General features: G+C 45.3%; 1 protein-coding gene across 1 annotated transcript in view; it reads left to right on the top strand.

The window, feature by feature from the left end:
- The window catches only part of LOC308123215 (ubiquitin-conjugating enzyme E2 E2-like), a 45585-nt gene extending 19522 nt beyond the window's left edge, over positions 1 to 26063 (top strand). The window contains exons 4-6 of the mRNA XM_080485578.1: positions 20511 to 20643; positions 24689 to 24836; positions 25686 to 26063. Coding sequence (XP_080341704.1) covers positions 20511 to 20643; positions 24689 to 24836; positions 25686 to 25783 — 379 coding nt within the window. The 3' untranslated portion in view covers positions 25784 to 26063. The remainder of the gene's footprint in view (positions 1 to 20510; positions 20644 to 24688; positions 24837 to 25685) is intronic.
- Positions 26064 to 26289: the final 226 nt, after the last annotated feature.

Here is a 26289-nt window from a genome sequence, read left to right as displayed (position 1 = left end):
ATTGGATCTGGTCTCTGGACCGGTCTTTTTCACCTCCGTCAGATAAACTATATCATTTCTGCTACCGTGAGTCCAGGAGAGTCTCGGTCTTCAATCTTGTTAAGAATAAAATTCTGCTACAGAAGTTGTTGTCCCAATTCATCGTTTCACTTCATATTTACATCCCCCCCCCCCCCCCCCCCCCCCGTCGTCTCTTCTTTGTTTTTCATTCGGTGTATTTCCCTGCACGAAATCACAAACGCGCGGTTGCGATAATCAACGGAGATCCATGCGTCCAATTTTCTTGAAGATCCGCGCAGTTCCTCTGCGTTAAACACGTTTACAAGACGGACAAGAAGCACGCTTGAAGTTGTTATTGGAGAAGAAGTCCCTCTAATGGTCGTACGTCTGGAGAAATCTTCTCATCTGCAGACTGAATTGCCCCCTCAGGACACCGCACAAATCATTTCATGAGCACAAAGTGAGGTTAAACCAACAATTTTCCACCAGAAGCGGCAGGAAAAAGCTCCCATTGTTCGGCCTGGACCGACTGTGAAAAGCTGTCCTGTGTTCCGTTTCTGCAGAGCTTCGACTATTGCTCAAGGATTTGTTTTCATACGACCTCAATGGATTGAAAGCTCTCAAGGTAGTTCAATCAAACCACGGAAGACAGGAGAAACATTTGCATCAGTTCTTTTTGAATTTGCAGTGCGCTAATTTGCAAAGCCGGGGCTCTTTTTTTTTTTTTTTTTTCTTTTTTTTAATAGACTGGATTAAATAGGCGACTTCCTGCAAAACTTCAATAAAAGCGGCTTGGATTTTTGATTTAGGGAAAATGAGCCCCGATAGGACGTCTGCACGCTGCAATAAGCAGCTGAAATGGTCTGTACCTGTAGTCAAGCTTCGTTCATTAATCTGGTTTGAAAGATGATTTGTTGTTTCGGCAGCTTTCTCAGGCTTGCTCAAACTCCTCCAGACGCTTCTCGCTCAGACTCCAGCAGTTCTCTGCGTGCATGGTCAGTCGACCGTTTTGCTTTCTGCAAATCAATGAAAACCTCAGCAATCATCTGGACTTGTGTATTTTCTGTCAGATGTTGGGGGGGGGTTTCTTATGAGCGTTGGAAGTCTGCTCACATGGACCGACACAGTGGCTGTGTTTGCATCAAGAGAGGAAAGGGTTAAAAAAGAATAGCTTACAGTGCAGCGTTTAGATTTTCCACTAAGTGTTTCTGTGGGTAGTTTTGGGACTTAAAACCACAGATCTGTGTTCTAAGCTGCTCCAGTGTGTTGGTGAGCTCCCGTGGAGCTCCCCTCGGCTCTCCTCTGTTTATTTTCCATTTCTCACATCCAGCCGCTGCTTTTCTAAACTGCAGCGCCGCTGAATCAATGAGTGCAGTGAGAGGCAGGGCTGCGCTCGGCTCACACTCGTGGCAACGCACACCTCAGGCTGCCTTTTAAAAGAGAAATCGCTCTGTAATGTAACATGTTCCAGGCGGCAGGCACGGCCGCAGCAGGCGTGGGAATCATGTTTTTTTTTTTTTTTTTTTGTTTTGTTTTTTTGTCGGACTCGTTTTCCATCGCCGCTCAAATGTGTGGTGGCCCGGAAGACTCACTGCAATGCAAAAGTCATATCACTGCTGCAGAAATGGCAACATGAGGGGAAGGGGTCTCAACTGGAATACAAAAGTCACATCACAAAATAGCTTGAACGCAAAAGAAGAAGCCCATAATACCTGCAAAAGGCACAACTGCAAGCCAGTAAACCTGCAAAAGCCACAAAATCTGCAAAAGACACAGAAGCTGTGAAAGTCATGAAACTTGCCAAAGCCACAATGCATATACAAAAGCAAGAACACGACTACAAAAAGTCCCGACACCTGCAAGATCCACACCACCAACGTTAAATCCACTATACCAATGTAGAAGCTGCAGGAAGACTGCAAAAGCCTCAAATACTGCAAAAGTCGCAGCCCTCCAGTGACAAAGACAAAACACCAATGTTTAATGTTCCTGTTGCCATTTGAATGGAGTGTTGGAGGTTTTTGGGCCCGCCGAGCCACCGTCTCGTCCCTCCATGTGAAAACTTTGCCTCAGCAGTCTCCGCCATGCGCCAACGTCTGCCCTTGATGAGATTAATTACCCGCGAAGAAGTTTCAAGGTAGTTTCTTAGTAGTGATGCGATGGCGGGTGACCCGAGCACCAGATGTGGCACGACGAGGCCTGTGGGAGCCATTCGTGCCACGCTGGCTTCCCGCCTTGATATCCAGCGCCCACGTTGGCAAGGTCGGGCTCCCCCTGCCAAACTCCCGTTAGCTAGAATATTCCTGGCAACCCCCCCTGCTGGACCGCCGCAGTAAATCTCCGGTTAATCATCCGCGGGTGCCTCCGTTGATTTTCCAGCCGATGGTTCCTCGCCTGGCTGTTGAATTGTTAATGTGCCCATTTTGTGGTCTGCTTTCAGCGGCTCTCACCTTCAAGCTCTGGACCTTAATGTGAGAGGCAGGGGGTGGGGGGTGGGGGGTGAGGGTGGGTGAAAGGGTGGGGTGGGGAGGGTGGGGGGGGGGGGGGGGGGCTGCAGCCAGGGAAGATAAATAAGCTCTAATGCTGTTTTAAGAAGAGCTAATGGATGCGTGTAAATCATCGCCGGGTGGAACTGACCAGCTGAAGGATGGTGAACACCCCCCACCCCCTGTCTGAAGGCTCTGGGGGAAGGGGGGGGTAGACGAGGGCTCATGTGTGGGTAAACAGTGAAAACCTGGAGCCGGTTCAGATTGGCCATGCAGAGCCCGGGCTACGGCCAGATTCCATTACCGCTTTGGCAGCATGGGCCGAGCCCCCGGCCACACACACACACACACACGCACACACTGCGAGGATTATCTTCCTGCCAGGGCTTTGATTTCATTCAGGTGACGAATCCCCGGCAGCTGGCACTAAAAGGGGCGAGTGGCTGGACAGACGCCTGGAAGATTCTCAGAAAGCGCCAACATCCGGTCCTCGCGGGATCCGCAGGCTCTTCATCTGCACTTCGCTCACACTCTGTGTCTGCTCGCATCGCTCTCCACGCTGCGGAAGTCCTTAATTTGGACTCCGCAGGCTGAAATGCAGATGTGTGTGATTCCATCTCTATCGGTCACTTCCAGAAAACATCTGCACATCGGATGTTCATCCAATTTTCTTCAAATGACAACAAATGACAACAAATCTCAAAGCATCATGTTTTAACTGTTTTTCACAAATCCGGGCAATATCGCAGTATTCAATAATACTGCAGCTCCAGTTTGTCTGATTTCTGGAAATACTTCAAAATATTGAATCAAGAGAACCTGGACCGAATAAAGACTATGTAGATTGAAAGTGCAGGTTCCTATAAATATATATTCTATACCAGTTACACCAGTCACTTTCTCTATACAGTAAAAGTACCTTCTGTGTAAGGTTCACTTGTCTGCTGTTGTAATCTGATAAAAGCAAAATATCTCCAAGTACAGCTTCTCCTCAAAGTCGGTAATCAACAAGTTAAAACTTTGTCTTCATTACATAAAAACAGCTTTCATTTTTATATTTCTCAGGATTCTTTAAGAAGTTTCTGTCGTCTTTCTTCTGTTACGAACACATTTGATGACTGTTTTCTCGTCCACATGCTGGAAAAAAACACATTTAGAAGTATTTCCAAGCACCACTGGTGGCCGGCCTGCTGCTTATGGCCTGTTTACATGAAAACCATCGACTGGAAATGGTTTTCACTTCACGTTCCAGAAAAGTCTCTTGTTCAGATGGCAAATGTTTTGATAACGATCGCAGTACTCCACGCTTCACAAAACTTGCATTTGCGTATTACGGATTTCACTTGAAAACAGAATCGTGTAAAGAAGGCCGCCACCCCTCTTTCTCTCTCTATTGCTCTCTCTCTCTCTCTCTCACTCGTTTGCCACGGGGAAATAACCAATCACTGTTCATTCCTTCTATCGCCACACATCAACACACCCCGAGCTTATCCATCATCCTGTCCTCGGTTCATGGTCTCATCAGATCACCAAGCACTGGAAACAAACCAAACATCTTTGATGCTTTTATCAGCACTGAGTCGTGCTGTGCCACGTTCTCCAGCCTCGTTTGTTGTTTTTTTTTGTTTGTTTGTTTTTCCTCTTTCATCACTTTGTGGTCGTGAGGTACCGTCAGATCTTCTCGCTGCTTTGTACTGGTTTTCATGTGTGACTTTATGTCGCTGAAAACATTAGATGTGTTTGAGTCGCTGATAACGACTTGTCTGCAGACTTTGTGCTTTACATGGCGTATCTAAACCAAAGTCGCAGTGACGTTAACATTAGCGTAGCAACAGAGCTAGCCGAGCAGCCTAAAGGTTAAAATTCCAACATATACAATAAAGGGTTGTATCCTATGGTAGACATTTTTATATTACACTGTAACGTATATCGTAATATCGCACAGCTCCACCACTGAGCACAACTGATTGAAGGTTTTATTTGTGCAGTGACAGATGCTCATTATCGTGGAAATCTTAGATCTTAAAGTGACTCTACCAGAACAATCTTTAAACTCTCCTTCCCATAAAGGTGTGATTCTGCACAGAGAATAAAGCAACACACCAAAACTAGACCATCACTACTCATTTCCTCTCATTTCCAACCTGCAGTTTCCCAAATCCATCACACCAAAGTCCAGATGTTTACAGACAAACCAGAATCTGTTTCCATCAAACTGTTTGTTTCCTGACTGACGCCATCTTGGGAAACCTGCCGCAAGGGTTTCTGGGATATCAGAGATTGGCATCTCGGCAGCTCCAGCAAAAATATAAACATTTTACTGATTTATGGTGAAAATAAATCCAGACTTTCTCAAAGAAAGAGTCTTGAAGCCACGAGAATAGCCCTAAAAGTAGAGGAACTTTAACAGTCGCCGGCAGAACAAAGAGCTGGTCGTTGAGCTACTATGCTACTTCCTCCTGTTGCGGTCCTGCAGTGTTTTTTTATTTTAACTGAACCTTTGAGGAACATTTACGTAACAGATTGTGGTCACACCAATGGAGAGAGACTAGCTAGCCCAGTAGAGCTTTGTTTAGTGTTTGTGTCAAAGTCATGGCCTGGTGTTCCTGTTCCGGATCAGACTGGGTCCAGGGGGCCAACACGGTACGGGAGGAGGTGACTGATGGCAGTCTGTGAGAGACCGTCTCAATGGAGGAGTGACGTGAAATCAATAAGGAGAGTGCAACCTAATCAATGTTGCCATGATGACTGTGGCGCGGCGCTGAGAGGAGGTATATCTGGTGAGCTGGAAGGTCACCCCGCCTTCTCTTCAGGCCGCTGCGTCTCCTCACGCCGATGCTCTCAACTCGACTCTTTACGCTCGTGAATCGGATTCCTTTGCCGTAGCGGAGAGCGTGTTAGTTTTCCCGATAGCATGGGGGGAGCAGCTAACGAGGAGAGCTGAGTCGGCAGGTCTCGTGACCTTGGTACGTGAACACTCGAGCCTCTGGAGGATAGGAGGTGTCTTAGATGATCTCCACTGGCAGACTGATTGCTTCTGGAAGTCATTTGATTTCATTCATCTCCGATGGCTAATGATGGCTCCTCTTACAAGACATTAGAAGTTCATTACATCAGAGCAGGTAGAAAGTGAATGGAAGAGCCGGATGAAACCATCCAGGACTTTTTGAGGTAATTCATTCGTAAGTACACCAGTTGTTTGGTTGCAACTGGCGATGAGTTGGTAATGATTTTTTTTGTCAATAAATTAAGATTTTATTGTTCATATTTAAATATTCTGTTTCTGGAATAAATATTTCAGGTGAATTCATCGTATCTCAATCAGGTTTGAGATTTCTGTTGGGTGGGCCCAGAAGACGTCATGATTTATGATAGGGAGGCTCGATGTTGGTAAAAAATAACAATTAAGGATTTGACCAAAAAATGATGGCTCCTGTGGATGTGTGATTTTGATGTGTCGACACATATTTCAACTTAAATATTGGATATCGCCACATATTTAATATGGTGCATCCCTGATGTTTGAGTTTGGGAATGGCTGGGCTTCACCTGGGATGGGTCACTTCTCTATCACGGGGCAAACGTACAGAGACTGACACACACTGAAATTTAAACCTGCAGGTGACTTTGAGTGACTAGTTAACCTCGGTCTACAGCATAAATGCTTAAACGTGGTATTCTCGCTGTGAGAGGCGAGTGCTAACCACTACAGTTTGAAACTGAACACAAAATTACTGAGACACAATTTAATAGTAATCTTAACCCTGTTGTACCCTTCAAACTGAGGTCCAGAATTTGGACTCCAATGAAGAAATGGACCTCGAATCACCGGCCTGCTCTCGGATTGAAGGCCCCATTAAGCTGGAAAACAAGAACACTCACACACACACAGAATAAATCTCCTTCCTCTTGCCATTGTGGAACTTCATGCCCCGTTTACTAGGAAAGGGTGAAAGAACGTGGACAGAGGAAAGAAGAAACAGGCCTTTAAGATTAAAGTTGTTTTCCTCGGAGAGGAACAACACTCGAGCACCGGTCTGATTTCCTCAACGACTCAACCGAGGTGGAGACGAGCTTCTCTGGGATTCTCTGACGTTTCCTTTCATGACTTGTTACCACAGATTCACTTCACTTCCACGCCGAGGAGATGTACATAATTAGCACAAAGCTTGTGTTTTAGGAGTTCTGGATGATGACTGGAGCGTCGTCTAACAGTAGTTATTCTCATAGCAGCACACCTGAGCTCTTCTCTGCAAGTAGAGAGAGAGAGAAAGAAAGAGAGAGAGAGAGATTCAGCTGATCAGCCTTGCAGCTAAATCAAGCGTGAAGAACAGACACAGGATATCCTGATCTGCTTGAAATGTCTTTTTGACACGCCTGGAGTAAGATCCTGATGTAACCTGACAAAGTGTTTATCATGAGGCCACAGTAGACGACGACAGAATCTGCAGAGACGCGGAACCATGACCGTTACACATCAAAGACCCGAACCAGGAGGACCCCCTCATGGTCTGAACTCTAAAACCCCCTTACAACGTGAAGATTCTGCTTTTATTTGAAAAAAGCTTGTTCCTCTCGCTATATAGTGTGCAATGTCCACAACTGTCACCTTTGATGAGCAGACTTAAAGATTATTCTATCATTTTGAATCGAATCAACAAACATGAGCATCGTCAGAAATGATCAAATCACTCGACCGTCAAATCCTGCGGCACGTCCACGACTCGCCAAAGTCTCACCCAGTTTCTCTAAACGAGTTTTCCCAGATTTCTCTCGCCTGCTCCGTTACCCCCCGCCATCACGACGTTCATTAAGCTCGGTGCAGACACTTTAGAAACTAGACACACCTACCCAGTGGGAGGGGCCGAGGGCCGTAGGGCTTCTCCGGCCTCTGAACCTTGACCTTTGTACGTATTCCTAAAAAGCTTTGGCTCACTGATGTTTGTGCAGAAGCAATAATGTCTTAGCAGCTGCTTATGGCTCCACGATGAGGAGAATCTGAAGGTTGTTCCCCACGATGAGGAGAATCTGAAGGTTGTTCCCCACGATGAGGAGAATCTGAAGGTTGTTCCCCACGATGAGGAGAATCTGAAGGTTGTTCTCCACAATGAGAACAATCTGAAGGTTGTTCCCTACAATGAGAACAATCTGAAGGTTGTTCCCCACGATGAGAAGAATCTGAAGGTTGTTCCCCACGATGAGAACAATCTGAAGGTTGTTCCCCACGATGAGGAGAATCTGAAGGTTGTTCCCCACGATGAGGAGAATCTGAAGGTTGTTCCCCACGATGAGGAGAATCTGAAGGTTGTTCCCCACGATGAGGAGAATCTGAAGGTTGTTCTCCACAATGAGAACAATCTGAAGGTTGTTCCCTACAATGAGAACAATCTGAAGGTTGTTCCCCACGATGAGAAGAATCTGAAGGTTGTTCCCCACGATGAGAACAATCTGAAGGTTGTTCCCCACGATGAGGAGAATCTGAAGGTTGTTCCCCACGATGAGAAGAATCTGAAGGTTGTTCCCCACGATGAGGAGAATCTGAAGGTTGTTCCCCACGATGAGGAGAATCTGAAGGTTGTTCCCCACGATGAGAAGAATCTGAAGGTTGTTCCCCACGATGAGGAGAATCTGAAGGTTGTTCCCCACGATGAGAAGAATCTGAAGGTTGTTCCCCACGATGAGGAGAATCTGTTCCGGTTCGGTTCAGGAGAAGAAGGAGATCCGTTGTTTTAGACCAGGAGTTCTAGAGGCGAACAGGAGCTGTGACATTGTTCTAATGTCTCACTGTCATCACCTCCACGAAGCATAAGATCTCGACACCTCCTCTTCCCCGCTCCACCACCTCCTCCTCCTGACCCTCATCCTCCTTCTCGTCCTCCCACTCATCCTCCACCGCTCCCTCCTGCTCCTGCTCTTCCTCCCCCCACTACTGCTGTTCCTCCTTCCCTCTCCTCCTCCGCCTGCTCCTCCTTTTCTTCCTCCTCCTCCTCTCTGTGTTTTCCTCCCCTCCTTTGTTCTCGGCTTCCAGGTGGAGGAGGAGGAGGAGGAAGGTTAATGAATTACCGTTCTGCTCGGTAATGGGAGACATTAGGTTATCAAGGTTTTCATAAACTCACTCGGTGGCAGAATGTTTATGAAGACGAGGGAGAAATGAGTCACATCCAACCTGATGATTTGCTTTAATGATCAGTGTGGAAGCAGCGACGGTTCCTCAGCCCATCAACCGTGAAATACACTGATACAAATATTCTATAAGATCTACTTAAAATACGGCAACTTTCCTTCATTTGTCCCTCGTTTAAACTACTTACTGATAAATATTTTTCATATGAACAATAAAATCCAAGTAAAGTTAATTTCATTTTGTCAAATGAATTAAGCAAAATTAAAGTTTGTATGAATTGCAACATTTTTCAAATGCAGTAAATGAAACTTCATTTTGTTATGTAGCTCAAACGAAGTATGTATAGTCTTTGTATACGTTTCAGAATTTTTTTAAATATTTATTTAATAACATTTTAAAGTAGAATTAACTTCATTACATCATGTACATTAAAGAAGACAATTTGTTTTAATCTACTTAAATTAAGTTTAAATTAATTTTTTTTTTTTTTCATGTAAAAAAATCTTTTCATTTGCGTCGCCTCTTCTCCCTGGTTTCTCGGCGGGCAGGTGACAGACGACAAACGACTCAAACATCCGGTTTGAGTGTCACATTTGTCATTTCGTGCAGCGAGATGATTCTTTCTGAAGGCGTCTCTTGTGCAGCGGAAATAGAAAGAGATAAAGATGTTGTAGTTTTCCTGAACGCAGACCCCCGATCCAGAGCGCTGTGAGCTTTGCTCCAGTCATGTTTCCTTTGTGACGGCGCCGTCGGCTGCTCCATGAAGACGAGGCCGGGATGATTGCTGCTTCTCCCACCACTGCGCCGCCATCAAAACAAATCACACACAAAGCCTGAGCGGCATCATTCATTTACAAGCTGCCAAACACAGACGCAGGTCTCGTCTCATTTGAGGCTTCGTTGGAACAGGCATGCGGCGAGAGCATCAGATGCGAAGGCTGCCCGTGAGCCGTCATTAACGTTTAGGAAGTAATCAGCCTCTTCATCCTTTCATGTGACGTCTAGTTTGGCGTCTGCTGCTTTGTCCCCCGGAGGACCAAACCATGAATATGTGAGACTATTCATTCTGTCTTTGGCCTTTGCTTGGTTTTTCCAGGTGAGTCAAGCGGCTCTGTTGTGTCTGCTTGTACCGGGGCTGTTGTTTCCATGGCGATCCCTTTAACAGCGTGAAATACACACATGCACGGAGTCACTGCAGGGATGCAGCGTTGCTAGGCAACGTGCTCGAGACAAAGGGGACGTGTGGTGGCTTTAGTGCTGATTTAAAAGGTTGGACGGTGCTGGAGTTCCACCAGGCGTGACCTTCCGCCGACCGGCTCTCCTGTCGCGGCCCTCGTGTCGCGGCCCTCGTGTCGCGGCTCTCCTGTCGCGGCCCTCGTGTCGCGAAGAAGTACAAAGGCCGCCGCGGGCCGACACACATCCATTCAGCGAACGCAAGAAAAGAATCCAAATAGCTTTTTATCTCTCAGAGAATTTACACATTTCACTTCGTTCTGCAGCCCTGGTGTAGTGGATTACTCCCGGAGACCTCGAGGCTGCTCTTCGTCGAAGGACTGATGTTACGACGGTGCTTAGTGTCACTAATGAGGCTACAGGAACTCTCCTCACCAGCAAGTGACAGCCTCCAGAGATTTACAGCCTAATGATACCTGCTGTACCTGGTTCTTAGTCCTCAGTCAGTAAAGGCTCAGGGATTTCTGAGAATACAGTGTGTGGACAGTATTCTGGTACTCTGACTCTCCTATGAAAGTCAAGTACTCTGTATTTTAGAATTTACAGTGCCAGCTATAGTTTTGTGAATCGTCCGTCTTGGGGAAAATTACTTCTCTGCATTTAACCCATCCAAATTCTACTGATCTCAGTGGAGAGAAGCACAGCGGTGTTCAAGTCATTACGATTCTTTGTGTTTAGAAGGAAACTTTAAAGTAGGGATGTCCCGATCCGATCGGTAGATATCAGATCAGGGCCGATAATAGCGATTTGTGAGTGATCGGGGATCGGCAAATCCAGCCGATAACCCCGCCGATCTAAAAAAAAAAAAAAAAAAAAAAAACCGGGTCCGCAACGTTACCTAATAACCAGAACAATCACAGACTAGAAGCTCCGGTCAAGCTGCAGAAGCTAGAAGCAGGCTGAGCGGGGCCATAGACCTATAAAACTAGAGTTATATATAGTGGTTTATGTGTTTATGTGCAGAAGTCTACTTCTAAACTTCTATGTGGTCTGTCTTCTGCTTTTTTATTGTGTTTGGTGAGTCACAGTGCCCCTAAAGGCCTGGCATGTGTACTACATGCCCTGAAGCCTCGTGTTGAGCCGTGTTCATAGTGAGGTGTGGACCGTTTTGTGGACTGGCAGAAGGCCAGGGAGAAAAAAGATTGTTTTTTCGCCGTGTGGAGGTACCCTCAGTTTACAACAACAACTAAAGAGAAAGAGAAGAATTTTGATTCAATAAGTGAGTTTTACAATAATTTCTAGCTAAACAAAGCTTCTGCCAATAGTGCTTTTAGCTTCAGACATCTTAGTTGCTCCTAAAATAGACTATTGAGTATATTTGCATTAGCAATGTGAGTATCGGATCAGGAAAGTATCGGTATCGGCCGATACTCAATCCTGAAAAAATCGAATCGGTATCGGGGCAAAAAAGTGTGATTGGGACATCCCTACTTTAAAGTCTAGGACTTTTGGGGATACCATAAGACACTTCTCAGAACCAGGAGCAGACTTGAGAAACTGCCCTTTTCGAGGTCAGCGGGGCGCTCTGGAGATGATCCGGAACAGGGGACAACTGAACTAATTTGTTGGTACTCAGAGGGAAGTACTGCAACCAACCGAGCATCCCTTTACGCTCATTTATACTCGATACAGACAAAAATACACACAGTGCCTTCTGTCCGTACTCTGCATTGATATTCTGTCCATCTACTGGAAACTTCCACACACAGACCAAGCATGCAGTACCACATGTGGCTACCAGTTTTTAAATTAGACAGAAATAAGAAATGGCGTATTTTTTAAAGAGCAGATGTGAGGAACCTCCAGAGTCCCACACGAAGCAAAGAGCCTCAAGCCTCGTTTACACAACAAAAAAAGCCACCGTAACCGCGACCCTTTGGTCACATTTGGAGGGTCTGGTGAAACCACCAACAACCAACTGCGCCACCTCATGGCCCGGCATGCTAGCTACATCGTTTCAATGTATCTACCTTTGCCATGTAAATGCCAAACCTTTCTCAAACCAATGAGGCGTGGTCAGTTAGAACGTTGGGGCCTCAGACTTCGTCAATATTGACAATCAATCAGTTATTAAAGATTTTGATGAAATACTCCAAATGGATCTTAATTCATACAGTTTATTGGGCCAACAGTTTTTAAAGTTATAGTTAGAATCTATTCACCATCACTATGATCCGATGCCTAAATAATTCGATTCTGATTTACAACAACTGAACTGTGCTCTGTGTTGTCACATTCTTCCAAGATCTCATTCAGAACACAGTATTCACAAATTGTCCCGGCTCATTTGTCTCATCGGTTTAACTCGGTTCTTCATTGTGTTCAGAGATTTTAAGACTTTGGAAATGTGCTTGTCGTGTCGCGGAGGGTGGAGTGAAAGCAGCGGCGTTAGCACAGAGCTGTATCATCAGTCGTCAAGTTTTAATCCACTTAAACTGTAATGGGGGAGGGAGGATTAGCCGCCCAGGCTGGAATGTCGGCAGACAGTAATGACTCTGGTTTAGGTTTCATCCTCTCTCTCTGACGCTCTGCAGCCAAACGGCAGGTGATCCTGGAAACATCCTGCCAGGAACCCGTCTGTCTCTCAGAATCGCATCGGTGCTGCTGTGCCGTCGGCATCAGTCTGAGCGAACACACAACGACCTGATTAAATCCCCCCGGGAGTGTTGAGGGAAATTTCCTGTCTTGCTTGAAAAAAGAATCATCATCTCGTTTCACAGCTGGAACCGTTTTTAGATAGAGCCCTATTTCCTTTGACAGACCGGCTGACGATCACAGACACTTTTGTTGGGCGACTGGCCTTCAGCGGCGAGCTGCGTGTCTCTATTTACCTGTTAGTAATAGATTTGTAGCCTCTCATCGCTCCTCGGTGAGTCACTGACATTTGCGCAGTGCCCTTGAGCGTTAGCCACAGAGCCGCCGTGCTTCTGCAGTAATAACAGTCTGTCGAGGCGTCCGAGGCATCAGACGCACTGTAAGCAAACACACCGACAGCCCTGGTAGGTTTGTCTCACACACAGCAACAACAACAACAAAGGCTCTTTTGTCGACAAATAACAACGGAAACCTTGAAAGTACTTTTACTCCGAAACTCAGAAAATGTTTCCGACACGTACTGGAGTCATTCTCAACCGCAAACCTGCAAACTGTCAACAGCGTTCAGTTCACTCCCTATAAAAAATACTTTTAACGATCTCCCCTCTGCCTTATGAAGTCAGGAATATTTAATTCAGCTTTATTTATATAGCAGAAAATACAAAACAATACAGAGAGACTACTCTTTAACAAGGAGGCACGTCCGGTCTGATCGACAGACTTTATCATGTAAACAGTTTCAAACAAGTAGAATGTGTGTAGATGACAAGGGTTTCCTCGTTCACCTTTGCGTTGCCGACCCTGAACCCTTCGTAGGGAAGATTGAACATCGGTGTACGTGACGAGCGATGGAAATGGACGGTCGGAAGCTCGTCTCTGTCACTCTGCCTCATTAGTTTGAATTGATTAGCTGAGGCCATCATTGATACGCCCGCGGGGATCCGTGATAAATGACGGCACTTTGAGCGCAGAGGTCACCCGGCCCGCCGCTCCGAGCTGGAAACTTCTGGGACTGATCAAGCATCTCGCCTGGAGGAACTCCTCAGCTCAGCGGTTCGATTCCCTGTAGGAGTTTGGAGGAATTATTCATGATGATCCGTCGCTCATAACGGTCTCATGACGATTGAGAATCTGGTTCATTGGTTGCATAATTTAGACGTATTACAGATCTTCCTTTGTGGTTAACCACTTCAATTTGATTGGGTGGCGCTGATGTCCTGCTGAAACCAACCTGGACACTCAATTTACCCATTCTAAAAGATGCTTTCTTGAAATGACTCATCTTACCCGTCAAAGATTTCTTTCATTGACTAGTCTCCTCCAGATGAGATGAAGATGAGGAAGACGAGCTGGGAACCGATCCAGGGGGGATGAAGATGACGAAGAAGCCCCTCGCCCTAAGCGATCAATGCCTCATTATCATTCTCCGCTCTGATCCGCAGCCTCTGGTCTTGTTTGTGGCCAAGTGATGATGAAGAAGATGATGAAGAAGACGAAGGAGCTGAACGTTGCTTTGTTTATACTGACAAGTGACCTTTGTTTCTCTGTACTGCAACAACTCCACAACGTTCAGTGGGTTCACTTTTTTCCTCTTGTGTTCAGTGGAGTTTCCATTGATTTGATAGATTTCCTAGGGGGTCCTAGAGAGTCCAGAGGGTCCAGAGGTCCAAGAGAGTCCAGCGGTGCTAGAGGTCCCAGAGGGTCCAATAGTCCGAGAGGGTCCAGAGGTCCTAGAGGGTCCAGAGGATGTATTTGGGAGTGTTTAAGGGAGCTGAGTGGAGCAGGAAACAAGAGCTGTGCAGTGTTCTGGGAGTTAGCAGCTGTGCAGCCTTGTGGTTCTGTTTCATCATGTTTCCGTCCCACAAGGAACCGTTTGTTTCCTTAAATAAAAAGTGTTCATGTATAAAAAGACGGAGGACAGACGCTGCTAACAGGCATGATGCTAAGATGTGTTAGTACATTAGGCTACAGATCAACAATGCTAACGTGTCTGAGCAGCCTCTGTGCAGACCCTTTGCTTCACACTCCAGGTGGCGCTGCAGAAGCTGATGATTCTAGTTGGTTTATTAAGACGAGAGATTAGGTTTTTTCATGCTCCGTGTATTCTTCTCTCTTTTTGGTGTGGACGGGGCCTCAGAATGGATGCTACAGGCAGGCGCAATGCTAATGTGTGTTAGCATCCACTGCACAGACCCAGAACGGACGCTGAAACCAAATACAATGCTAATGTGTGTTAGCACTCAAGGCTAATTGATCATTACACTGAGATTAGCTTCTGCAGCCAGTTGCACTACAGTATTGTTCACAAATAAATGAGTGACCAGGGCGGTTGCTATGACCCATTGTGCTAATCGTTAGCACGTCCAGCTCACAGTCTGATGCACTGAGCTCGCAGGCTAGCGGGGTTAGCGCTGCAAGTTCCCATTGTTTCCTGGTCCGAGCTTTGTTAGCATGAGGAGAGACGAGTCAGCAGCGGCCCGGAGGGCAGGCAAGTGGAAGATCAACGTTTCACTTCCTCAAAACGTTACTGGAAAAGTGAAAAGTTCCCCTTTTTAAGGAGGTCTGCGGATCACCTCCCTTCTGAATACAGAAAGGTCGTTTCCTGAACTTTAGAAAACAGATGTTTTTACCACCGAATCAAGCAAAAGATGTTGAAGCTTCAAAATGAGGATTCACATTATAACTGTCTGTAAAGTTTTTTGCATTTGTGAAATTTAAGAACAACATTTTTGGGATATTGTCTTTGTTTTTAACTTTATAGCTCCTATGGCTGTTTTTGGTTTTTGGGGATGTTTCAGCTCTTTTTAGACATTTTACCACTTTAGCTTCTTTCAGTTTGATCATTTTATCTGATCCATGGTAACCTTTTTTGTGTGAGCTATTTTTATTGGTATCTGTAAATCCCTAGGTTTTAGCCATTTCATCTTTTTCACCCTTTTCAGACATTTTTTGCAGTTTTTAAAAAAAATTATATATTTTAACTGTTTTTGCTATTTTAGTGAGTGTCACCTATTTGAGTTATTTCAGCCATTTTTAGCCATTTTTGTAGTGTAGCCATTTTTGCAATTAAGTAATTTGGATCTGTTTTAAGCTGTTTCAATTCAATTGAACCATTTCAGCTACTTTTACCTTTTTTTTTCTACCAGCTTCTTTTAGCCAGTTTAGCTATTTTACAGTTTAAATGTCTTCATTGTTTTTCTCACCATTTTTGCTATTGCTGGTTTAGCAACGTTAGATGTTAAAGTATTTTTTAAGTAAACAAAAATAAATTTAGAAGAAAAATATGTAAAGAAAATAAATAGTAGTTACCACTGGATAAAGAGGTTATTACCTCTTTAACTTAACTAATGGTTTTCATACCTGAAACTGACCTGATGGCTCATCTCTACCCAGTCCTGCTTCACCTCATTAAAGCTTTAATTACTCCGACGTGTAGTTGAATAAAACTCCCGAGCAGAGAGGATATTTCATTTTGACGAAGCCTTGAATCTTTTCCTCTGCTGGGTTTTCTGGCATTTTTCCCCTAAAAAGAAACGCTGCACTCTTCATGTGGATTGAAGGTTTTTTGACCAGTGAAAGGTGAAAGAAGTGCTTCTTTGTTCCTTCAAATGTCCCTGAGTGTTTACAGAGGCCTCCTCGTTCATTTATCCACACACCTGAATGGACCTAATGCACCTTTTCATCACTCAGAAGTGGATGTACAATAACACAGAGCTTCAACAAATCTCTCTTGGAAAATTGTACATTTATAAATAACAAGTATTCTGAGTCGTCTCACCGTATTCAAGTATAAATACCATGAACTGTAGGTAGATTGTCTGCTTTAGAGTAGCTAAACCATAAATCCCAATGCAACATTTAGTACTTAACCACACAATCCACGAACTAAACGCAAGTGTTTATTTAAATACTAATAAAATCATACATGATTATAAATACCACCTAGATAGAATCTCCATTTGGCGCAACATTTTAGTTTTTTTTACTAAAGAATTATTCTGTTACAGAAGTTAAACATTATATGTATCCCAACCAAGCCATCATTCGGCTTAAATAAAAAGCCATATTATATATATATATATATAGTTACAGTTTTTCACGTGCCACTTTTTAAAAAAAACTGAGACAGCGGGGGACTCCACACTGTGCTGCCATCCATTCACCTGGCGAACGTCCGCTACCTGGCTGACAAGATGGACGAACTGCTGCTCCTAAAAACCAGAAACACAGATTTTTGCAGATCACGCCGCCCTACGTTTTACTGAAACCTCAGTGAGCACCTCCCGGTCAGCTCACTACACCTACCGGACTTTCAGCTCCTCAGAGCAGATCGCGTAAAAGAGAAAGACGAGGGGAGGCGGAATATGCTTTTTACCTAAACCAAGGTTGCTGCACAGATGTCACAGTGTTGAAGCAGACCTGTCGTCCAAGTCTGGAGAGTTTCTTCATAAACTGTAAACAGCTTTATTCACCGGGGGAGTTCTCCTCGTTTGTTATGGCCGGTGTAACAGAGGCGTTACATCACCTGGCCGACCAGGTTGCAGACGTGGAGAAAAAGCATCCTGACTCCCTGCTCATCATTCTGGGGGTTTTAACAGAGCAAGTCTAACCCACAAACTTCCTTTATACAGACAGTATGTTAAATGCCCGGCACCCGGGCAATCAGCACTGGCGCCCCCCAGGGGTGTGTCCTCTCCCCACTGCACTTCTCCCTCTACACCAACGACTGCCCCTCAGGGGACCCTTCTGTGAAAAGTCAGCAGACGACACCACCGCCATCGGTCCCATCCAGGACGGTGACGAGTCAGCCTCCAGACGGCAGGTGGAACAGCTGGCCCTCTGGTGCAGTCAGAACCATCTGGAGCTGAACCTGCTCAAGACTGTGGAGATGACGGTGGACTTCAGGAGAGACCAAACTTGACAGACTGAGATTACAACGGACTGCAGAAAAGATCTTCGGTTGATTTTCCCTCCATCCAGGACTTATACCGGTCCAGGGAGCATCACTGCAGACCCCTCACACCCCGGACACAAACTGTTCAAACTTCTCCCCTCCGCCAGGCGTTACAGATCACTGTACGCCAAAACAACTCGTCATAGGAACAGTTTCTTCCCCCAGGCAGTCACTCTGATGAACACTACACAGTCACAGGATGTCAGACCTGCCGCTGTGGAATAACTTTGGAAAATCACTAAGTGTACATATACGTATATTATTTTTATTTAAATGATCATCTACGCACACTCTATAATGTAAATACTGAAATTCAACTTCCTCATGTTTACCTCATCATCCCTTTGCACTATTCATCACTGCAATATTATCTATTATCTTATTTAGTCATGTACTCATTGGTCTTTAATTACTTGTTTATATATATTTTTGAGGGGTTATTGTTATTATTTAATGTTTACATTTGTACCGAAGGCAAATTCCTTGTATGCCAAACATACTGGGCCATTGAAGCTGATTCTGATTCTGATGTTATGATGTAGCGGAAAGCTAGTTGCTCATCCAGTAGAGCCAGAAGAAGGCTGAGTGGAAGCTCCGCCTCTCTGTGGTGATCCTGTGGAGGGACTCAGTGTATTGGGATCCAAAGGGCGTACAAAGGCCCAGGTCTTGATTATAGTGCCCCTCCAGTTCCAGAGCTCATTAAAAACGGCTCACCGCCTGGAAATGGACACCGTGGGAAATAGTCAGGTCTGTCGTTGTCATTTAGCCTTCATTAAGAGCGGCACTCATCTTTCCTCGCGGTGAGGATGTGGACTTTTTTGAGTCCTCTCATCAATCGCAAAATACACCGACTGCACACAACAAGAGAGGCTGGGTAAATAAGAGAGGAGCCCGAGGTGAAGCTTCAAGGTCTGGACCGTCTGTCATTCTGACAGGCGGGTGGTAAATATATAGATCCTCCTCGAATCCGTCACAAATCAGTCGTCCTGTCGGGAAGCGGCGCCGGTAGAGCTCTGAATATTTCCTCACAGTGGGAACCCAGCAGAGAGAAATCAGAGGTTTGCTAACCGTAAGAGGTCTGGATGTCGATATACCACTTTTACCTTGTGAAATATTAAGCTTCAACTGGTTATTTTAAAGACGGCATGGGTAGTTGAGGATTAGGTCGAAGCTCAGAGTGATGTCAGTGATTATATTTGGTATGTTGCCATACTGTTAGGCTCTTCATCACCATCTTTGAGCAATGATCAACTCGGATATGTTGGAATTGATCATGTGAAGAAAATAATGGGCAGCTAACATACAACAGAGTATCGTCAGCATGCAATGTTAGAAAAGATTGAAGTATTCCTACACCACCCTTTACTCCAATTAATCCTGTAAACTGGCACTTTATTTGGGAAGCAATACTTCTCATTAAGTCAAACCTATTCAAGTGGACCCCAATTATCAAGACTTTTCTATAGAAACTACTGTACCATAAGGAAACAATGGTAACTAAACATATCTAATGACTGGCACATTTTGAAAACTAAACGTAGGTATTGATTGACAGACAGTATTTTGGAAATGCAAGTGGTTTATGGACGATACAACAGGGTGTCATCGACATACAGTGGTACTATATTCATGATTGGTATAAAAATGTTGAGAGATATGAAATTAAAGGCCTTGAATGTGAGAAAAAATTTAACAGGATATGTGTTTAACTGCAACTGAAGAACTCAAACTGAAGAACTTGTGGAAAGACGATATTAAGAGAAGTGTGTGCATGATGATTTATCCCAGGAAAACCACATATATTGAACTGAAAAAACCCAAGAAAAAAGTTTCAATGATTATCGTAAAGTTGAACATTTGGACCAAAGCTACTTCATGATAATAAAGCCAAACATTGAATGTAAGTTTAATCGTGCAATGAAGCTGCATCAGAGAACTGAGACTTTGAAGATCGAATGAGTAAAACATGTGTGTCTAACGAATACAAAGTCAAATAAACTGGTGCAAATTCATCACACATCCAGCTGGGTTTAGACCAAGACCAAATAGTAACTCCTGTGTGACCATCCTGCTCTGCAGAGGTGAGAAACTATTAGAAGTACTACAAAGAAAGAAAAGCTTAGAACTTAGAAATAGATAGATCAAAGCAAGAACACAAACAAAATAAGATGGGAGGGATTTTAGCCTGAAATTAAAACACAAGAAATATCAGAAACCTGGATTTCAGCCCGGTTTTCCCAACTTGGTCTCCACAGATCATTTTGTTGTACCTGTTAAAACCACATTGCGAGTAAAAGAGTTTCTCTTTCTAACCGAACCTGCCTACCTGTCTCTCCTCACTGAGACAAACTGTGACACACACAAACATAGATTTTTTTTTTCTCGGCCGGTCGCCTCCTGCTGAGCAGCGACGCATCGGCCTCGTTGTCCCCCGTCGACTTCAGCTCTCCGTCTATCTACCGCCCGACGGGCTATTTTTATCCTGGACACATCGGCATCCTCTCTCTTTTACTTTCTCTCTCTCTGTCTGTCTTTCTGTCTGTCTCTGCCGCTCTCTCTCTGTTTCTTTCTGTCTGTCTCTTTCCCTCTCTCTTTCTGTCTCTCTGTCTCTCCCTCTTTCTCTCTGTCTCACTCTGTCTCTGTCTCCCTCTCTTTCTCTCTCCCTCCATCTCGCTTGCTCTCTCTCGCTCTCTTGCTCCGGCCTCCGCTCCCATAATTCCTCTGTGTGTCCAAACACACGCTGACAGGAAGTAGGTCTGCAGCAGGCGGCGGCGGCGCTTCACACATGAGCGACTCTCACCTCACAGTTTCTCCTCCTTTATCTCGCTGCTCTTTTTTTTTCCTCCGGTTGTGTAAATGATGAAAGTAAAAGTAACACAAGGAGCCGACAGGAGCATCTGGCCTCGTTCCAGCAGGAAGGGGAATTGGATTAGTGTGTGTTTGTGTGTGCGTGTGTGTGTGTGCGCGTGTGTGTGTAATCCTCGATGAAACAAAGAGGAAGGTAAACAGGAGCTCCGTGTTGCAGATTTAAAACGCCTGATGATCGCCGGGGAATCGAGTTTGACGCATTTTAGGGTTTTCCTCTCGTGAGCCTGACTCTCTTCTCCTTCTGTTTCAGCGCCGGTCCGAAAGGCGATAACATCTACGAGTGGCGGTCCACCATCCTGGGACCGCCGGGCTCCGTGTACGAGGGAGGGGTCTTCTTCCTGGACATCGCCTTCACGCCAGACTACCCCTTCAAACCGCCCAAGGTGAGTGACGGCCTGTCGATACGAGTGGCGCAACGGTACGGGAAAACCTCGCTTCCATCTGAAACCTCGGACCCGGCATTGTTTAGTCTTGAAAATTTATTTTAGTTTAAAAAGTTTATATTTCTATTTTGTATACACAAACTTCATTTCCGTGCATGTGATAGGGTTTAGTTGTGGCTTATTTTGAAATTGTACATATGAAAGGAAAGATCAAATAATACAGAAAAGCAGTTGCTTATGGCATGCAACAAGTAATATTTCTATTAAATATCTACACTAGAACATTCTTATAAGCAAAAAGTAAAGTTTCATATTAGAGGTCAAAGTTCTATGGGGGGTCAAGTTTCCATGGGGTCAGAATTCTATCGGACACCTGTTTGGGTTTTTTTGGTCGGTAAGCGTTACATCAGGATGTTTACGCTGGAGATCTGTCCTTGTGTTTCCTACTATGTACGGGACATGTTTCAAGCAACGGTGAAAATTAAAGTTTAGATTCTCATCAGATCTCCAAACAGCTGAAACGAGTCGGACCTTTAAGGTTTTTCCGAATCTTCAATCTGCTCCAGTGTTTGTGGTCCTGTGAGCGTTGAGGCCTGTGACGTCAGCCAGCTGCCGACAAAAATGCCTTATCGACTGGAGAGTTCATACTCCGAGGAGAAGCCGTCGAACTCACAGGCCACGCCCAGTCACAGCAGGCCAAGCCCACTCACAGCGGGCCACTTTAACTACACAGCCTCGCTTCAAACGTTTTCACAAATACATTTGCCGAACTGTTTCAGTAATAAAAGGAATGAATACAAAAGTTAAAAGAAGAAATAGGGTAACCCATTCAGGGGTTTTTTTGTGCGTGAATTGTGTTTTTGACGCCGGTTGTGTGTGAACAGTCCTGGTCTTCTGGATGACCCGGGTCAGACCGCCTGCTTTCCTGGAAGGCGTCACCTCGTTTTTCCAGCGCGGCGCCATCCAGCGGCTCCCCGACTCGCCGCCGCCGCTCCGACAGCTGCACCTGTCGACTGCGCTGCCTCACCCGCTAATGTTAGGACGGTGAGAGCCGGTTATGGCCGACACCGATACGCTCAGATAAAAGGTCGGGGGAAATCAAGGACAAGGCTTCGGGGCTGACGTTGGACCCGTTCAGCAGAGACGCCCGGCGACAGGCAGAGAGATTAGACTCCTCCGACATTAATTCCCTCCACTGACTCTAATTTCCTCGTGGCTTTGAACTTCATTCCTCTGCACACTTTATCTCCCCCCGCATGACATCAGTCTCATTTCCAGAGTCGTTTTAACATGCCACCGGAGAATCGTAAAGTAAAAGCACGGGCCATCGTCTGATTCCTCCACCTTTAAACCAAACTGTTCCGTCTCATTTTAAAATCCGTCACATTGACATTAAAGCCTGACTCGGTCCACTCACTCCCCCCCCCCCCCCCCCCTCTCTCTCTCTCTCTCTCTCTCTCTCTCTCTCTCTCTCTCTCTCACCAAACCACCGCACCAGACGTAGCGTTTACTCATAGCATGAATTAGGCCCCGCCCACACCAGTCTATCTTCCCCTCGTTCTTCTTCTTCATTTGGGATTAACGACAGTTGGCATCCGTGAAGTTGCATTACCGCCATCTGCTGGTTCTAGCTAGTCTATACTATTCCCACCGCTCAAGAAAAAAAACTGCTTCTTCCTCTTCTTCTTCCTCCCGTCATTCTTCAAAAGTTTCCTGTCCACATGGGAAACATCTGCGTAAAACATGAAAACCACTGAAAGTATTGTAGTACATATGCCAGGCCTGTAGGTGGCACTGTAATGTTGAAACAGACATACACAAAAAACAGAGAAGAAGACACGGAGCATGCAAAAAGGGAGGAATCGACAAATCTAACATTTCTCCCTATTATTCTAAACAAGTGACAGCGCCCCCCTGTGGCCCGTCAGACTAACTACACCGTTGTCAGTGTGTCCGCTGCTGCAGTGCAAACGCAACTGAACTCCACGCGAACCAGAGAACTGAAGCATTCGCATCACATAGAACATTACATGTTTTTTTTAGGGAATCATCGGCTGGTTTATTTATATAAAAAGGCGATTCAGAAGGAACAATAAAATGACATAAATAACTAAAGTTAAAATCACAGAATCAATACAAACTGCTTTCAAACAGAAAAGTTGCATCCAGACTGCCGGTCCTCTGAACCATACCGGGACTAGAACTGAAGAATGTACTTCTCCAAATGATCCTACCATTAAATCAAAATCTCTTATTTCAGAAAGAAAATTGAATAAATCTGTTTATCACAGATGTTCTACCAGAGGGATTGTGGTTGTTTTTTTTACAGCAGGTGGATTCTTGTTCTGTTGTTCTCTGCTTTTCTTTATTGGATCAATTGTGAGAAACAACAAAGTCTTCAGTCTTTTTAGTGAAGAATCATGAGAGATAAATTTGTCATTTATCGTCACATATTTCAACCATTAGCGCCCTCCTGCTGCCAGGCGTTAGCATAGCGTCCTGCTGCCAGGCGTTAGCATAGCGTCCTGCTGCCAGGCGTTAGCGTAGCGTCCTGCTGCCAGGCGTTAGCGTAGCGTCCTGCTGCCGTCGCTGCAGAGGAGGAGAGGAAGGAGAAAAGACCGAACCACAAACCGACGGTCGTTCGTCACCTCGTCTGAGGAAAACCTGCAGAGCAGAGCTTCCTGTTTATCTCCACGTCTGTCAGTCGACTCCCACAGCCTGTTGTTTGTTTCTCTGGGAGGGGGGGGGGGCTAGGGAGAGAGGGAGAAAGGGAGGTACAAAGGGAGAGAGAAAAAGGAGGGAGGGAGTGAGCGGTGGAGAGTTAATTAAAGGAGAAAGGGGGAGGTGTTGAGAACAAAGCGAGGGGTGGAGGGGAGGGGTGGAGGGAGGGAGGCGACCACGTCCCGTCCTGGTCGGCAGCCTTGGCTCTCGGCGAGCTCAGAGGTCAGAGGTCACTCCTTGATGATGTCGTGCTGACGTGAGGCTTCTCCTCCTCCTCCTCCGCTTCGCTTCATCAAACTGCGTCTCCTGCACCTGATGGCAGCAGAGCCTCGTCTTCGTCAGCGACCTTCAGCGGTGGGAGCTCACTCTCTCCTTCAGCTGGTCCAAAACGGCGCCATCTACTGGAGCGACCAGAACTGGAAATAGGAAAGAAAAGAAAATATCAAGAAAGGAAATTGAAACAATAACTTATATGGGTTAATCAGACACTCAGAGCAATATGTATTTATACTGTTGACACGACGGTTAATTTTGTTGAATTGAAAACTACAAACTTAAAAAGATTAAATATAATGGCCTTCATGTAACTCATTTCTACCACTTTCCCCTGAGGCTCCAACCGCTGATATAATCTCAAATATCACAAGGTTTGAATGGAATTCAAAGTAAAAGAGGCGACCAGGTGAATAAATAACCAGTCAAACTGAGAAACGGCAGCACAAAAACTTTACTGTGTTTTTTTTTTTTTTTACAACATCCATAACATTCCTAGTTGGGATCTGGGTCTTAGATGATTTAAAGTTGTTCAAGCCAGATTGTTGCTTTGGTAACTTCAACATGATCTGCTCCCCTTTCAGTCGTCGTGTTCCCTGAACACTCGGATGAACGAGAATTCCAATGTTCCTTATCATAGCCGCCACTTAAACACTTAAGGAAAAGTGGATAGGAAAGGAGATAGGAGTGTTGGGATGCACCCCAAATCTTCAGTCCTCTTCCTCTGCAGCGCAGCCAATTTTACCCGCTGGCGTGTCCGTCTGTGCTGTTGGAGAAATTTGTAGTAGAAGTTGTTCAGAATGTGATTTTGTGTGTGTGTGTGTGTGTGTGTGTGTGTGTGTGTGTGTGTGTGTGTGTGTGTGTGTGTGTGTGTGTGTGTGTGTGTGTGTGTGTGTGTGTGTGTGTGTGTGTGTGTGTGTGTGTGTGTGTGTGTGTGTGTGTGTGTGTGTGTGTGTGTGTGTGTGTGTGTGTGTGTGTGTGTGTGTGTGTGTGTGTGTGTGTGTGTGTGTGTGTGTGTGTGTGTGTGTGTGTGTGTGTGTGTGTGCCGCAGGTGACGTTTCGCACCAGGATCTATCACTGCAACATCAACAGCCAGGGCGTCATCTGCCTGGACATCCTGAAGGACAACTGGAGTCCTGCTCTCACCATCTCCAAGGTCCTGCTGTCCATCTGCTCCCTGCTGACCGACTGCAACCCCGGTACACACACACACACACACACACACACACACACACACACACACCGCTGATTTGAACCATTTCTAGGGTTTTCGGGTGAAATTAGATTCAGACACAAATAAGAAAAGCTGAAACTTTTACCCCTCTGGATTTTTCTCCCGACGAACTTTGAAAACTTCGCCTCAAATACTGAAGTATGAACCGACGTTATCCAGGACACACGGTTGGTCTCGTCGAATACCTTTTTAAGCTCGTCGTATATGAGTGACATGCTTCCAAAGTTATGATCGGAATTAAAATAGGATCAGGAAAAAAGCGCTAAACAAAGGTGCTGTTTTTACTTAAACTTAACCTGAAAGAAACTCTGAACTCGCAGTTTTAATCATTTTAGTTTAATCATGTTTGCTGTATTTTTTTAATTATTATTATTTAAGTACCTTTATTGATTAAATTGATTATTGAAATGATTAAAAACACTAATAATAATAATAACAGAATAGATTGTGGCGATTCTTTTCATTGCCTCCTGAGGGAAGCGGTCAGATTCTTTGCAGGACGTTTCCAGGTTAGATTTTTCCCGTCCGCATCCACACCATGGTGTAGTACATATGCCCGGCCTAAAGGGGGCGCTGTAGCTCACACCCAGAGAAATACACCAGAAACAGAGAAGATGGAGCATGAAAACAAAACAATCATTGTATTAGAGAATTCTCCACACGTATTGAACCAAATAGTTTCAGGAAAAAAAGTTTTTTTTTCAAAAAAGTTCTTTCCACTTGACTAAAGCAGCCGACATGTGACACACACACACACACACACACACACACACACACCCCCACACACACTCTGACCCGGTGTGTTCTGTTCCAGCGGACCCCCTGGTGGGAAGCATCGCCACACAGTACCTGACCAACAGAGCGGAGCACGACAGGATAGCCAAACAGTGGACCAAACGCTACGCCACATAGACCGACTCTCCAGGACCCCCCCCCCCCCCCCCCCCCCCCCCTCCACCCCACCCCCACCTCTGACACACACACACACACACACACACACACACACACACCTCCCTCCCTCTGGAATCTATGGAAGCACACCCGCCCCGGCCCCCCCTCCCCCACCCCAGTCATCCCCTCCCCCCAAGATTTGAACTGTTATTTGTTCCATGCTGACTTGAAAAGCTTCTTTTTTATACAAAGAGTCTATTGGGATTGTATTTTCCAATACACTGAATGTTGATATGGTCATGAAAAGCTTTAATACTGTTTCTTGTTCTCGTCGACGTTTGTTGTTCCGACCGCTTCCGCATTGTTGATAACATCCGCCGCCTCCTTCTTTTAGCTTCTAGTGTAATTATTATTATTATGATGATAATATTATTCCTGTTTTCATGTGATGTACAAAGTTTTACAAGAGAGCGAGTGTGGTTGTTTCTTGGTTTGTTTTCTAAATCCCGGCTCATGGTTGATACTAG

Source organism: Lipophrys pholis (assembly GCF_963383615.2).
Source record: "Lipophrys pholis genome assembly, chromosome: 17".
Classification (NCBI taxonomy): Eukaryota; Metazoa; Chordata; class Actinopteri; order Blenniiformes; family Blenniidae; genus Lipophrys; species Lipophrys pholis.
This window is presented reverse-complemented; position numbering and strand designations above follow the sequence as displayed.